Source organism: Acanthaster planci, linkage group LG06 (genome assembly GCF_054643075.1).
Source record: "Acanthaster planci isolate LZ-2023a linkage group LG06, COTS_SCS, whole genome shotgun sequence".
Taxonomy (NCBI): Eukaryota; Metazoa; Echinodermata; class Asteroidea; order Valvatida; family Acanthasteridae; genus Acanthaster; species Acanthaster planci.
In genome coordinates, this window is record NC_141782.1 from 17,457,847 (window position 1) to 17,473,503 (window position 15,657).

The 15,657-nt window shown below is 40.9% G+C and overlaps 1 protein-coding gene across 1 annotated transcript in view; it reads left to right on the forward strand.

Annotated features, from left to right (window-relative positions):
- The first annotated feature begins 5 nt into the window (after positions 1-5).
- Positions 6-15,657, forward strand: part of LOC110982164 (U3 small nucleolar RNA-associated protein 4 homolog) — a 37,779-nt gene continuing 22,127 nt past the window's right edge. The window contains exons 1-10 of the mRNA XM_022240410.2: positions 6-179; positions 2,117-2,301; positions 3,161-3,280; positions 3,607-3,672; positions 4,315-4,489; positions 5,250-5,419; positions 5,769-6,006; positions 6,700-6,806; positions 9,720-9,819; positions 12,345-12,409. Coding sequence (XP_022096102.2) covers positions 2,128-2,301; positions 3,161-3,280; positions 3,607-3,672; positions 4,315-4,489; positions 5,250-5,419; positions 5,769-6,006; positions 6,700-6,806; positions 9,720-9,819; positions 12,345-12,409 — 1,215 coding nt within the window. The 5' untranslated portion in view covers positions 6-179; positions 2,117-2,127. The remainder of the gene's footprint in view (positions 180-2,116; positions 2,302-3,160; positions 3,281-3,606; positions 3,673-4,314; positions 4,490-5,249; positions 5,420-5,768; positions 6,007-6,699; positions 6,807-9,719; positions 9,820-12,344; positions 12,410-15,657) is intronic.

Sequence of the window (15,657 nt, forward strand, 5' to 3'; positions counted from 1 at the left end):
GGGCTATTAGCCATTCAGAGGGCATGTTAGCAAAACCCACATTATCTTTCTCACGCACGTGTTGTAACTGCTGGTAGTTAGCTACACGTACTGTGCGGACTGAGTATGGGACGCAGAACGTGCTCCGAATGATGCTGGAGATCGAGAGTAGGCCTATTTGAATTTAAAATTAAACTGTGGTAGGTGTAGATAAACGTAGGCGTAGCTTTGAAGCTTTAAAAATCATCCCAGGAAAACATATGAATGAAAAGTTAGGCCTATTTTGAATTGTCAAAGATTCAAATGACTGACTGTGTAGGCCTAGATGAACAGATGAACTTGTCTGGATTTTGGGCCACTCACTTGCCGAATATCCACGACTCGAGTTACCATAATTCGTGCACAATAGTCATGATAGTACATTGACCAAAATTCGTTTTTAAATAAACTAGGTCCTACATTATCTTATCATGGCTTCACTTTCACCAATTGAAAGTTTGACCCAAATGGCAAAATCCTATGGGACCGTCATCTGGTCGTGGTCATGGAATAACATTAGCCTAGCTCTACTGAGTGGAGTGTTAGTATGCCCTAGGCCTATTCTTCTTCTTCGATTTTGGACGGGATCGTTATACTAATGCTCCATGCCTGTACATATAGTAAGGTGAAAACGGTTCTCTAGAATTCCAAAGACTCATCAAAAATACCTCTATCACCACCTACTGGCTTCCGTAAATGCCAATGTCAAATGGTTGGGCTTCAATGATATATCTGACTTCAAAATCTGTCAAAATCTGACCGTTTTCACTCGACACATGCACAGCACTTAAAGTTTTCACCGTCTGCTCCTTTCAAATGCGCGGATCGAGATTTTGAATCCGCAATAACTCTATGGGCGAAACATGGTCCTCCAAGAAACACGCATGAGTGGCCTGTACGTGATCTGGACGTAAGACTTGTTGATCGTGACGTTTTGGAGTGCTACCAATGACTGTTTCCTCTATGGGCGAACATGGTCCTCTTACAAAACTGCAGGAGAGTCCCAAATGTAGTTGGGGCATAAGACATATTGACCAGGAAGCAGTCATTGGAAGCATTCCAAACCGTCATGATCAACACCCGATGAAGTGCGCCGCCTTATGAATTTAGCTGTCAATAGGCGTGCTAAGTGCTTAGACCTGGGTGTGATGTGCATAAAGTTGGAGAAGGTTGAGAAATTTTCTGTAGAAACTTGCCAACTATAGTTGGACGACCCTGTTATGTAAATTCAAAATTTTGGCACAACCTCAAGATCTCACCACGATTTGCCACACGCTCCTGATTTTTAGGACGTAGTAAGATTTAGTTTGAGTATGATGGGCATTTAATGTTACACCTACTTATCGTATAGTTTGGCCATAACAGAGCTATGACATGTATGGGACTTCGTCATTGTGGTCGTCATGCCGCGCTTCCACTGCCGGGAATGTGGCGTGACAACAAACCCATACTTCTTAGGGTGGTGTAGACTCTGCAGTAGTTGTATAAATCCATGAATTGGGAGCAAAACGATTTAGAACTTACAAGCCACTCAATGTAAAGAAGTGGAATTGGCATCCTTGATAACTTACCAAGTGCCAGTGTTGCGTGTGTGTGAACCATATATGGAGAAGAGCTGTCGTTGTGTGTACCGATGACACCACTATCCTACATGAATTTGATTTTTTTTTGGAGGGTAGGTGTCACATTTCCCTGTTTTTGTCCTTCTGAAGGGGTATGATAAGAAAATCTGTTGAGATTAATATTTCCCTCGTAGCTTCTGCCAGCAGTGAAATATTCAATTTAATAGACAGCTATGCAAACACGGGCAGGCTCTAACATTACAACTACGTAAAATCTTATAAATATCACTGCTTTTTCAGATGGATGATATTGGTACATGTATGTACTTGTCTGAGTGAATGCATGTCGAAATCTTTGTGGTAAAGTTGATAATGGGTTTGGTGCTGAAAAGGGTTTGTGTTTATTTGTCTTTTTTAAATGTCCTTTATTGATTTTCCATGTTGCATCTTCCATGCATATATGTGAGATGCTGCACGACTGTGCCTACACCTGTTCATATGTATATATGCATTTAATTTTTCTTCACCCCTTGCAGGTTTGAATAAAATGGGAGAATTTCGGGTCCATCATGTCAAGTTTTGTGACTATGTCCCCAGTGCCATTCAGTGCATTGCCTGTGACACAGAGAGTGGCAAACCATGTGATAGACTGGCTGTCGGAAGAGAGGAGGGATCAGTAGAGATTTGGAGCATTAAAGACAAAAATTGGTACCAGGAAAAAGTATGACATATTGGTATTGTTAACATGTTTTTGTTTCCCTGCTTTGGTCGTTTTGACCCCTTTACAGACAGTTTGGTCTGTCACTTTAAATTTTGTATGTTTGCTAAAAAACAAGATTCTAACCAATAAAAGGAGAAAGCTGATTTCTTTTGTGTTGGCCTAGTGGCTCAAGTGGCTGCTACCAAAATACTGATCATAATGATAGAAAATAAAACAGGATTTTGACACTAATCCTCACGGACTACCGTATTTCCCTGATGCGGCCATCTCACATACACCGGTATTTTGTTGTATTTTGTGATCAAGTGTTGTGGTCATGTGCTCTTTTGTGGCAAGCACGGATCATCACGGACACGTGTCAGCTATGGTGTATAGCACAGGTTTTGGCAATTCTTGGCTCTATAGGATTCCAGTAACTACTTGAGTTAATCTAAAGATGGCCAAATCCATGAAGTATCCTCAGTGAAACACTTATGTTCTCCTCTGTACGTATTCTAACAGTTCTATGTACAAAGCTAGTGTTGGATTTTGATGAATTACATGTACATGTTGGGGCTTATGGTATTAAAAACTAAGCCAAATTTTCTTCTGGGCATAAAGTTCTCTCTCCATGTAATTACTGGGAACCTTCCCCTACCCAGTCATAATCTTCCACTCTGCAGGAAACCAATAGCATAATCTTTGAATTGATGTTTTCAAGGGGCTTGTAGAGTGGCAGTGCTTGAGTTCTGGTAGATTTTGAAGGGTTCAGGGTTCATATTAGTGAGTTATGCCCACAACATCCTGATTCTCACTACGCCCATGTTAAAATTGACTAATAACTATGCCTCTTAAACTGCTATCTTTCTTTCTAATCCAGGTTGTACCTGGTTCTGAGAAACGGCGGGTGGATTCCTTAGCCTGGGTCAGTGGTAGACTGTTCTCATGTGGCTTGCAAGGAGACATCACAGAGTACAATCTGAAGACGTGTGCTCCACAGGTACTGTCCCACTTGCACCTTGCAACACTGAGTGCATTTTGATCTGGTACCTTTCTTGTCTGCCTCTGTGTTGCCTTTGTGTTGCCTCAAGATGGAACTGTGTGTCAGCAAGTACACAGTTCTCACTACATTCAGGGGATCAAGTTTGTGGATACCCTTCGTATTTGCAATAAGAGTGGAACCAGCCTCCACGGGAATTAGAAATATTTCTTCAATTCCTCCTTTATAAAAAGCAGTTGAACACTCCAGCAGTTCCCATTTCAGAAGAGTGGTGTATTCAGCACTGGTTATTGAGTTTCAAGTTGTTATTTTTTTTTTCTTTACAGAAGACAGTGATGTATGGCAGCGCCTTTTGGTGTATGAAGCCAAATCACGGTGGGACTCATTTAGCGGTCAGTTCACATGTCAAAAGAGTGGTAGACAAGTGTTTCAAAAGAGAGACAGCAAAGCTGTCCATTCAGCAAATATCTGAGTCATTGTCACTTTATGAAGTATTCGGTATGGACTGTATACTGTTGTACAGTCAAGCTTTCTTTGATGATGGTCCATGCTAATGCATGTGCACTACTAGAAGGCATTTGTCAGGGCTTAAGGGAAATTTCATACCGTGTGGTATGGTAATAGTCTCCTCAAGGGGGGGTTCTGTCCTTGTTTCTTCTCAAAATATAGGTGGATGATTTGTACCCGGTGGCAGTGCTGAGTGGAAGACCATGCTTACTGCGCACTCAATTATTGACACCAGAATGGAATTTTCATTTAATTTCAATGACCGAAGTATCTTCTATCAGATACAAGTAGGTCCTGAAGGTTAAACGCACCCTAGCCTTCTGTCTGTGGATTTGGAGGGTTGAAGCATTGATGGTCTAAGATCATGCAGACTTATTTAAAGTTTGCTTATAAACCCTGAAAAAAAATCACTTCGAATTTCATAAATCCCTGACTCTGTCATAAATCCTGTGTTCGTATTTTGGATGATGTGAATCTTGGGTCATAAATCTCATTTAAGCTCCAAGACATAATCCTCAATTTGACAGACTGGTGCCGAGGATGGTTGTGTGAGGCTGTTTGAGATAGACGAGGAAGGCGTGACCTTTGACCGCTCCCTGGACCCGGAGGAATGTCGCGTGGTCACATTAGCATGGCACAGGTCAGACGAGGTCATCGTCACTGGGTCTATCAACACCATTAGGATATGGAATGTTTCAACAGGTTTGTGTAGGATTTCATGCGTTGTGTACCAATTGGTGGTTTCTTCTGCACTTCAAAAATTGGCTAAACTTCTTTACCGACACACAAAATCTTGTGCCTAATATGCCCAGATCATGATCAACAGGCTGACTGTGAGACCCCACAAACTCTACCAAGGTCCAACGGCAAGCAAATGTTGGAATCTAAGCTGATTTATGGATTTTGGAAATTGTTGTAGTTTTGAGAGTCTGCTGGATTCAGCAAGATTCACACTTCAGTTGTTGATAGATTACTTGCACTCGGTCAGCCCTTGTAAAATAATGTGAAAACGAGGGTTAAGGTCCACTTTGCTGTTGTTGCTTGATACACCTTATTTAAGTAACACTGTTTATGTTATGAACAAATTTAAATATACTCATTAAAACATGAAGAGGCTACCAGTGAGTGATAAATAGGCTATTTTTGACAGAATGGATTACAAGTTTATGAAGCGCACCCAGAATATTGTTGAGGTTGATGCAGTGCGTGTGTTGAGGAGTTGCCAAGGTTATGACCATCATGTTTTTAAAAGAAATTAAACTTTGGCCCTGTTGTATGTACTTTTTTTCAGACATTTCACCAATTTTGCGGCCAACTTTGATTTCTTTCAAGAATGCTTCATCAAGATCTAAAACTTTTGTGAGGATTTTAGTACGGAACATTGTTTGAGTAAAGGAACGCTGGTAGTCCCGTTCTGTGTGCTGGTTGAGACCTTAGTCACGTCTGGTACTTTCCCATGTAGGTCATGCCATCCAGAGAATCAGCATGCCCAAGGTGTCGTTGCGCAACATGCTCACACCGCCTGACACCATTGTGTGGCATGTAGCCATCACTAGCAACTACACCATCATCAGTGGTGACTCGACGGGGAAAACACAGTTCTGGAATGGACGGACAGGCACATTAATCAAGGTATAAATTTTGAACTTGACGGCACACATGGAAAGGATGTCAGTAGTTTCTCCAGTGAAGTCACTCCGTTGGGCTCATGTTTTGTAGGGTTTTGTAGAGGGGCTGGACGACTGCTTGTCCAGTCGGGTCCCCCCGTTTGAAATTTTGAAATTTACAAATTCAAAGTGTTCACACCAGGGTACACAAACTGTATTTATGAAGGTTGGGTTTTTTCAAATCATTTAATGTGAGACCGCTGTGCATTTTTTGATTCCAAAATCTGATATAGAATGATTTTAGATCAAATCTGAGGTGTTGACATTGGACCTTGTGTAAAACAAATGATTACAATCTTTTTCATTCATTTCAGAGTTTTTTAAGCCACAAAGCTGATGTCCTGACCCTGTGCGTAAGTGACGATGAACGATCGGTTTGCTCAGCGGGAGTGGACCCCACCATTGCGCAGTTTCACCTGGTGGATAAAGATGGCAGCTCAGACACCCTGACGTGGGTTCGGTCTCGTAACCTGAGCGATCGGGCTCACAGTTTGTGCCACACCCACGATATCAAGGCTTTAGTCTTTGCTTGGGACCAGGTGGTGTCTGGTGGTAAGTTACTCAGATGAGAATCAACTTTCAAGACAAATTTTTTTGGTCTTTGCAAAAGTCTTGTTTGGAGAGGCACTCTCTGTTCAGGATTCCAGCGGGCAAATCTTAAATAATGACCAAAAACTCTTTGCACAGTGCACTTTTTTTGGCAGTTCTCTATTTCTTGGTGTCGTTGAGTATAATTCTTCTCGCCAGTTCTAGATTTTAGTCAAAGTTTTTCATGTTTTCCGTTTGGTGACGATGGCAACTGACATTTACAACCCTTCTTTCTTAACACATATCATGAAAAGGCTAGGTCAAAGTCATCCAAGCAAGCTACACATTAGGTGTATAGTGTGAACTGCTCTGGACCTGCTTTCTTGGTAATGCGATGTTGATTATTTTCCACACAACGCTATCTGTTCGTGTTTTACAAAACCGAAAAAGTTACCTCAGGAAAGAACATGCTGAGTTCACAGGCAGAGTATCCTCGAAGCAAAATACACATTAATAGAAATTTAAATACTTGCAAATGTTTGGCAGATGTAAACTGAAAAATACGCCAGAGGTTTGCACATCTTTCTGCTGTGGTTAGGCAGAGTTTTTCTGGTTAACCCTGAATATTCAGCCTGACGTTGACACGGGATGTTTTGTGCAGGCAATGGCATATATTAACCCAACCAATCATTTGGACTGTCCATACACCTTCCCTAGGTACTGACACTAATCTACTGGTGAGTCCTGCCGAGGTTGAAATCACTCAGAAATCACTGAAACAGCAGACGACGCAGATCAGAAGACTGATCCCTGCTCTCCCTCAAGTGAGTTTATTAAGCGACTGCTCTTTGCTGCATTACATTTAATGCTGCAAGTAGGTGCCAAAGTTCGGTTTGGGTTCGGTCACGGTTCGGATATGTACACACATGTACGTACATGTACAATGCACATTGAGACATGGAAGAGCTCGCTACGAACATGCCGTATATAGTACTTCCATGTATGAAATATGTTAACCCTCCTTTGGTTTTACAGCACAAATATGCACAAGTGCCCACAGTCACTCTGCTGCATGTATTTTCTTCATGGAACACAAACATGCACAGGTTCAGTGTGTACACAGTAGGTTGCCAGCACAAAATGACCCAGGGCCTTTTGTGCAGTCCTCTTCACTGCATTTGGTTTACTGCACAATGATGCACATGAAACAGTGAAGCACAGTTGCTGGGCAGCACAAAAGTGCAATCTGATATTCCTGTGAGGGACTGTTGGTGCAGTGCACAACACGACACAGCTGTGCTTCTTTGAGGTGTTTACCAAGTGACCCAAAAAGTGACTTCAGCATAGGAGGGTTAATATAAGCAATGAATCTCCTCTCCATCCCCATCCACGAGCAACTTCGATATGAACATCATTTTTTTCTAAACTGTTCCCCATGACTGTTTGTACAGGAGTTAAAGTTCCATAGAAAGTTACCGTCACAGGTTTGACAGTTTCCAACCGTGTTTTACCGGTCGAGGTTGTGTTTGGACCACGCTTGACTCAACAAAATGATCATAGGATATGTGAAAACGGAAAAAACAGCTTGCTGAAAATGGGAGTTTCCTCCTTTACAGGATACAAGATAAAATTGGATTTCGAGTGAAGTGTGTTTTGGTTATTTTTCACAAAACAGATTCAACTGTCAAACCATGGCTTTTGATGTATTTGAAGAAGAACCTTGGTATCAAGTCAGCATTCTTTCCCAGGACGGCGCCCACGTGGCCAAAGGGGCAATTTTCCATCAGTCTTTTTCAAATGGATAACGGCATTTTGTTATTTGAGATTTGCGAACAACTTAGAAATCTGGCAAAATTCCATTACAACGTATTCACACTATGACTTTGACCAAACATGATCAAATGAAAGGCAAGTTAGGTCACCGTCACCAACCAAATCTTGTCGCACGCTGGAGCACTGCACTGGACCACCTGGCAAAATCAGTTTTCCCTCTGGAGTTGCCTTCGATCAAGCATGAGTCCAACTGTGATCAGCATCCAATCAAACTTCATTTCGCACGGCCATTTATGACATCATTGGCTTAATATGGAATGAAGGGCATGGCTATCGGAGATTAGCAAACATAATGCGAAATCTGAATATACATAAGCACAATTGGATGTAGTGAGAATTTAGAATTGTGCAGCGGAAAAGCCATACGTTGCATGTTCTCAGTTGATTATTAGTGAATTCTCACTACGTGCTTTGTACAACCATGGCATGATGCGGTGCCATCGTAAGTTAACTGTACACGTACATGTACATTTATAGTATGTGTACATGTACGTGTGTACACGCCATGTACATATGCCGAGCGCCGGTGCAGCATACCTTGTTATCTATTTTTCGTTATGTTTGCTTTTTATCAAGTTTTCTTGCATGCATTCTGGGCACTATATACATGTATGCCATGCCATATTAAAGCAAAACATCCGAACCGTATCGAAAGTGCCATGTTTGATGATTTTTGGTTTGGTTCGGCGTTTGGCTGCAGCACTAATTACATTGCAATGAGGTGTACAAGCTATAAAGAGAGAAGTTAAAATGTCATCTTTGATATCTGTTTGATTGTGTTACTTGAGATAAACATAGGTATACTCCTTAATAGCAAGAAAACGACCTGCCGATTGGGCCGGTTATTTCAAGATAGCAAGTCTGGTCCGAGCCACTTTGGCTCATCAGGCTGGTGTTTATCTCCGGTTTCCTTGGTATGAAACGACTGAGAATATTCTATTCCCCCTAATGCTGGTACCCATTTATACTCCTGGGTGGAGAGAGGCAAGCAGGGGTGAAGAGGCTTGCCAAGGGTTACAACACACTGCCAGCAGCTGGATTCGAACCTCCAACCCTATGATTGGAAGCCACAAACCCTAACTACTTGGCCACATGCCCCAATTCAAGATAGCATAAAGTTAAAATGTTTTCAGTTCATGCAATGTATTGAGAGTTACACATGCAAATGCATCTCAAGAATGACTGCAGTTTCCTTTTTTATTCATTATGGCTTCCGGCCTCTCACACAGCCACAAATATGACACAGGGTTGCAAAAAGGGCTTGGTTGTTACCTGTAGAGATGCATTTAATTACTAGAGCGCTATGCAACTTAATGTGCAAAGTTAAGCCTGCTAGGTTCACTTTTATTTTGCACACACCTGTGGAAAACTCCATATTTTGTGCAGCTATTTGCATATCTGCATATTCTCAAATGATGTGTCATCAAAATTGATACGCCAAAAACCAAACCGCACTGGCAGTAAAAGCACTGGCAGTTTGTTTTGCTCTGTGTAGGCAACACAAATAATTTGCTTGTGCATACGCATTGCAGATGAATTTAGGTGTGGCTTTGTAATGCGTCACACTAAATAGAAAATGCACGTATACACCTGATGTGTTATCCAGTGTGTCATGCTTGCACATTGCATTTGGAGTACATTATTTAGAATCGGTTCCATTGTATTTCACTATGTTCTACAAATATGCACATAAATTCCACTTGCTTGTCTTTGGGTTGATGCCAAAGTTTCTCCATACTTGGAATGAGGAGGCGGTACTCAATTGATTTGGTATAGCTCTGACTTGTTACTTAGGATGTGTACATTGAGACCAGTTTGTGGAACACGGGCATGCGCTCTTTTCCACGGCTGTGAATTCCTAGTTTCATGATTTTCTTTTTGACCCCTTTCTTTGCCCTCGTCAGAGATCTCGTGTGAGCTGTGCTCCCGATGCTGAGTTCCTGCTCTTCCAGTTTCCAGCTCACTTAGAGGTGTGGAAACTTGGGTCAACGCTGGCAACTGAAGGTAAAGCTTCACTCATAGAATTATAGTTTTTTGGGGGAAGATGTATTTCAGTTTTTTTTGGAGGGGGGGCTGGTGTTTTTTATCATTTTCCAAATGATCAGATTTCTACTTGTGATAGTGCTGTTGAAATTTCCTTTCAGTGTAGAACACTACAAAAAGCTTGATTCCTCTTTTGTTCTGTGAGTCGTTTGGTAGATTGTAGCTGACAGTGTTCTAGCCAGGTATTCAAAAGCATATCGGGCCGATACCCTGAGCAAAAACCCCCGACATGCTGAAAATCCCCCGATACGCAATCGATACGCTTCTATTTTCCTGCAGGAATGCTAATACTAAGTTTAAGAAACATTGCAATCAGAGATTTGAAAAAAGAATTCTTCAAAAACATTGACAAAAAGGTACCAGAATATCGGCAAAATGCACCGAAATCAAACGACACTTCCACAACGCCACATAGTACACACGTCGTACACGCGCACAAGTTTCCACAGTACATGGACAGCTAGCTCTGTGGAGACATCACATACGCGCAGCAATCACAATACTGGTTCATACCACGCCGCTGACAAATTAATAGCAAGAGTAGACGGGTTAGGAGCCAGACTACAGCTCTGGATTGTGCACAGCCGCGATGGCATGGCTGGCAGCACGGTACTTGTCAAACAGTGTCACCTCGCAAACTGTCGAAGTAAGCTACAAGTAACTTGGTCTTCCTCTCACTGTAGTTTCTTCTCAAATGCATTTGTATCGATGGTTATTTTGATATGCATTGTCGTGGTCTATGAGGACGATTTTTGGTACGGCCGTGGCGATGGTACGTGCATGGTACTGTACCACATGGCAGCCCATCCACGCGCAGTCTTGTGTTTTGGTGTCCATGCCGGGTATCTTCACATTGTAGTGTGAAACAGAGCATTTTCTTTATATTTTTGGTTGTGTTAATTGTGCTCATTTACTTTTTGGTAGTGTAGTGTATGTTCCTTATTTTAAGGCCAAACTTTTTATTGTTTTCGGCACAAACATCTAACCTTGCGATATCGATAATGAGAATAAGTTTGGAAGAAAGTACAAACAATAGTAGGGGCCTAGGTGCAAGTTAATTTTTAAGTGGGCATGCCTGTTTTTGTGTACATAGAATAATCTAACTTGAGTTAAAACCCCAAGAAACTATTCTGATTGAAGTTTTTCCAAATGAAATGAAAACTGAGGTGTTCCGTGTCGGCCTGTTAAGCTTGTTTTGTAGTTATTTTTGATTGATGCACATTAAAACAATGTTGTATCATGGAGCTTGTCAAACAAGAACAAGTACATGTAAAATACTATTGTGCATTAAAGAAACATGGATCAGGTGTCCCATATTTTATTACACATTTGCCCCTTTCCGTAGCAAAAGCACAACAAAAACACAAAGCGAAGCCCCCCTCCCCCAAAAAAGTAGAGAAAAGGGTAGAAGTCAGTCTCAAAACTGCTAATTGCATTTTACAATGTCTGAATTGGGGGTAATGGGAACTTAAAACAAAGCTGTCATATTTAATGTAATAAATGTTAAACAGCGCCCTCGGGTGTCAAATAATATCCAGTCAATCCCCCCCCCCGCATCCGGCAAGTCGGTCAGATGCCCCTATCCTTTAATTTCGTCCTGGCTAGAACGTTGGTAGCTGAAAACAAACATTAAAGACTTTGTAAAGAAATCATAAACTGTGAATTACCTTTAGTGTTGGCAAAGTTGGTATTCCTTGTTTTTATGAAGTGCTGCATCATCAAAAGCTGAATGCCTTCTCAGATGAGAAAAGTGCTGTTAGCTTAGTCTGCTTTTTTGCTAAAAAATTTGGCAATCGTTATTAATTCAGTGAAAGGCATATTTATGAAGCACACCCAGGATATTGCTGGGGTTGATGTGGTATCTTAGTTGAGGAGTTGCCAAGTTTCCTACCATATAATGCACAGATGTGAGTAGCTTGAATCAAGTCTAAGAGTGGAGACTGTTGCCCCTAGTACATGCCCTGTGAAGGAGTAGAGATCTTAATGTTTAGTCACTAGTTTATAAGAAATATTAAAATTGTTGGCAAAAGGGCTCAGGCTCGGACTACAGTCCAAGACGTCCTTGTCTGAGTCCTGTCAGTATGTGACTTTTGTAGCATTCCTGTTGGTCCAAATATTCATCCTGCTACCTTTAGACTAAGCCAGTAATCAAAGCAGCGCTGGTAATATGCTGCAGTGCAGGTTGTACGTATGTGTAACATTCCTTATTGACCGACAGGGAGTTGTTACTTACAAAATGAGAGCTCAAGTTTAAGGAAGCGTGTGTGAATGTAGTTACAGCATCTCCTCGTATCGGTCTATAATTAAAGGCTCCAATAAACAGTTTGTCAGACTGTATTTTGAAGTGACCTATGCCACGTGTCAGTGTGCTTGTTGGACTTGGAACATGGTTTAATTATAGCATTTAGTGGATCACCCACTAAATGTTAGTGGTTTACCTCCACATTCCAGTTTATCATCAGTTTCTGTCTGCTTTTACATTACAGGCTCTGATGGAGAAACACTTCCACTGTCCACCCAGCAGGTTAAGCTGTTAGAGCTGAAGGCTAAAGTAAGTGCCATATAGTTTTGTTTCAAACTTCAAGAAACTTGTGAAGAGCGGACTAGTTTCATCAAATAAACACTTTGAACTTCCTCGTTTGTCGCATGGGGTGCACTTTCGTTAATGTTAAATACAGTTCTCATTTATAATTGCACATTTTGCACAAAGTGTCAATGGAATAATGTTGAATTTACATATAGTTTTAAGGTATCCGTGTGCATTTCATTATTTTGTGTTTTATATGAGCGCCGAAATGGGACTAATTATCTGGAGGTTAATAAGTGCAGGTTGTCGACAGTGAAGTCGAATAAAGGCCTCCTCAACTCAATGCTGGGCAGCTCACTTTTTCAGAATTGCTCATGTCACGTAATGCTAGATCAGCCCCTTCAAGTGCATGAACCTGTTATAATTCATGAATTGCCTTCTGCATCATAGGTTATCTCAAGTCAGTTTTAGATGTAGGTCAGTCTTGAGTTTAGATGTTTTCAGCGAGGGAATATTGATGTGGTGGTGTCACTTAAACTCAACCTGTGTCATGCAGGTTGAGTTGTTTACTCCCTGGTGGCTTTCAAACGCTAGCACGCACCATTTTTGCATAGTGTGGCATATCAGTGTGATTCATTGATCTATCAATTTCCATGAATGTTTTTGCCATTACAACGTTTGGTGTATTTGAAGAAGTAAGGTAGAAAGTTGAGGGACTTCCCAAGGATGGCGCTTACGGGGAAAAAAACCCCTAGTTTTTCAGTTGATGGGTCAAAGTTACCTGTACCTTGTGGTTATGGTCTCATGTTCTTGTGGGATTCAGTCATGTGGCATTCATAATGTACATCGTAGATGTCGGTCTGGATTTCTCATGAAAAAACATGCTTGACAGAGACTTCAGCTTAGGGAGCTGAATGAAATGTCAAACGTCTGTTCCTATGGCAGACTGCAAAGGAAAATGACATTGCAAGATATCTGGCTATAGACCAAGGAAGAGCCACATACCTACATGAAAAAAAAAAACAAAACAGCAATCCATTCTTGCTTAGTCCTTATCTGTATAACAGAATGGTTAGCCGCTTGAGGTGATGTATGACACCATTATGTTTTGCAGTATTGTGTGTGGGTTTGCACTAGTTGATCGGATAATGGCTATAAATTATTAGATTAACCTTACCAGTCCTAAATCCTCCAATTTCAATATGATTTTACACTCACCAGAGGAAGTTAGGGTTAGAGGTGACGTGACAAATCAAAGTTGCATCGTTGATCATTTCGTTTGATCGTTTGCAAGACATTAAAATCAAAATGGCTTCTTAAGTTAAGTCATCACCACTCTCTCTGTACAGGGTATTAAATCTTCCAAAAAATGCAACCCAAAAGTAACATTAATTTTGTCTCAAAATAATTGTCTAAACTTTCTTTTTGGTATCAAATTAAAGCTTAAGATGTCGCCTTTTCAAAACTGAAGATTTCTATCAAATCTGATATTGTGTTGCAGAGATATTTTTCAATTATGCAACACAACTTATTTTTTTCGTTCTGTCCAGTGGAAGTTTATACAGTGGGTCTTGCAAATCAGTGCTGTCACTCAACTCAAATCCTATATTATCGCACAACTGTTCTGGTTGCTTACTTCTTTCAAGTTTCTAGCTGTAGACTTGATGAAACTTTGTTGAGCTTGTGCCAGAGAAAGCAACTTCAGCTGAACCTGTGCAGTTTACCTCAATCAATTTGTAACAAGTACTTTTTCATTTCCTTCTGTAACATTTACCTCTTTGAACCATTTCAGGATCCTGTTTGTTTATAGGTGGGACATAAAACAGATTTTTAGCATAACAGAACCCTTTACGGTTCAGTGTCCTAATTTTGCAGGCCTTTCCGGTGATCCCATGAATAAAAGGGTATTAAAGAGCTTTAAGCATAGCATTTTGATTGCTGTGGTAAATCCCAATGGACAGAACAAAAGCGATGGTCTTACGTAATTAAGATCATCCCCACAATGCCTCATCAAATTTCAATGAAATTTTGAAGAGATATCTTAAGTTTCAATTTGATACCAAAAGTAACAATTTACTTTTTGTTTTTTTTTTTGGGGGGGGGATAGGGAGTCACCCAGCATAGACAGCCCTACGATAACTTCATATTGGAAGCCATTTTGGTTTTAAAGTCTGCTTGCTTGTTTCAGTATGAAACGATCAATTGTCCAACTTTGATCAGTCATTTGTCATGTCAGGTCTCCAACAATTCATATTCTTTGCAGATTTAGAGTTGAGTGTGCATTAGTTCATTTCTACCCTCCTTCCCAGACAAAACTTGTTTACTACCATGTGTTGAAATAAACAAAAAAAAAAAAAACACAAAAAAAACGAGCTAAAATTGTTGCAGAAGGAGCCAGAAAAAATCCAGGCACAGGGTGGATGTTTGAGAATGGCTGCACCTTATGTGTGGTACTTTATTAAAAATGAAGTAAAATCCAGGCACAGGGTGGATGTTTGAGAATGGCTGCACCTTATGTGTGGTGCTTTATTAAAATTGAAGTGAAATCCAGGCACAGGGTGGATGTTTGAGAATGGCTGCACCTTATGTGTGGTGCTTTATTAAAAATGAAGTAAAATCCAGGCACAGGGTGGATGTTTGAGAATGGCTGCACCTTATGTGTGGTGCTTTATTAAAATTGAAGTAAAATCCAGGCACAGGGTGGATGTTTGAGAATGGCTGCACCTTATGTGTGGTGCTTTATTAAAATTGAAGTAAAATCCAGGCACAGGGTGGATGTTTGAGAATGGCTGCACCTTATGTGTGGTGCTTTATTAAAATTGAAGTAAAATCCAGGCACAGGGTGGATGTTTGAGAATGGCTGCACCTTATGTGTGGTGCTTTATTAAAATTGAAGTAAAATCCAGGCACAGGGTGGATGTTTGAGAATGGCTGCACCTTATGTGTGGTGCTTTATTAAAATTGAAGTGAAATCCAGGCACAGGGTGGATGTTTGAGAATGGCTGCACCTTATGTGTGGTGCTTTATTAAAAATGAAGTAAAATCCAGGCACAGGGTGGATGTTTGAGAATGGCTGCACCTTATGTGTGGTGCTTTATTAAAAATGAAGTGAAATCCAGACACAGGATGGATGTTTGAGAATGGCTGCACCTTATGTGTGGAGCTTTATTAAAATTGAAGTGAAATCCAGGCACAAGATGGATGTTTGAGAATGGCTGCACCTTATGTGTGGTACTTTATTAAAATTGAAGTGAAATCCAGGCACAGGGTGG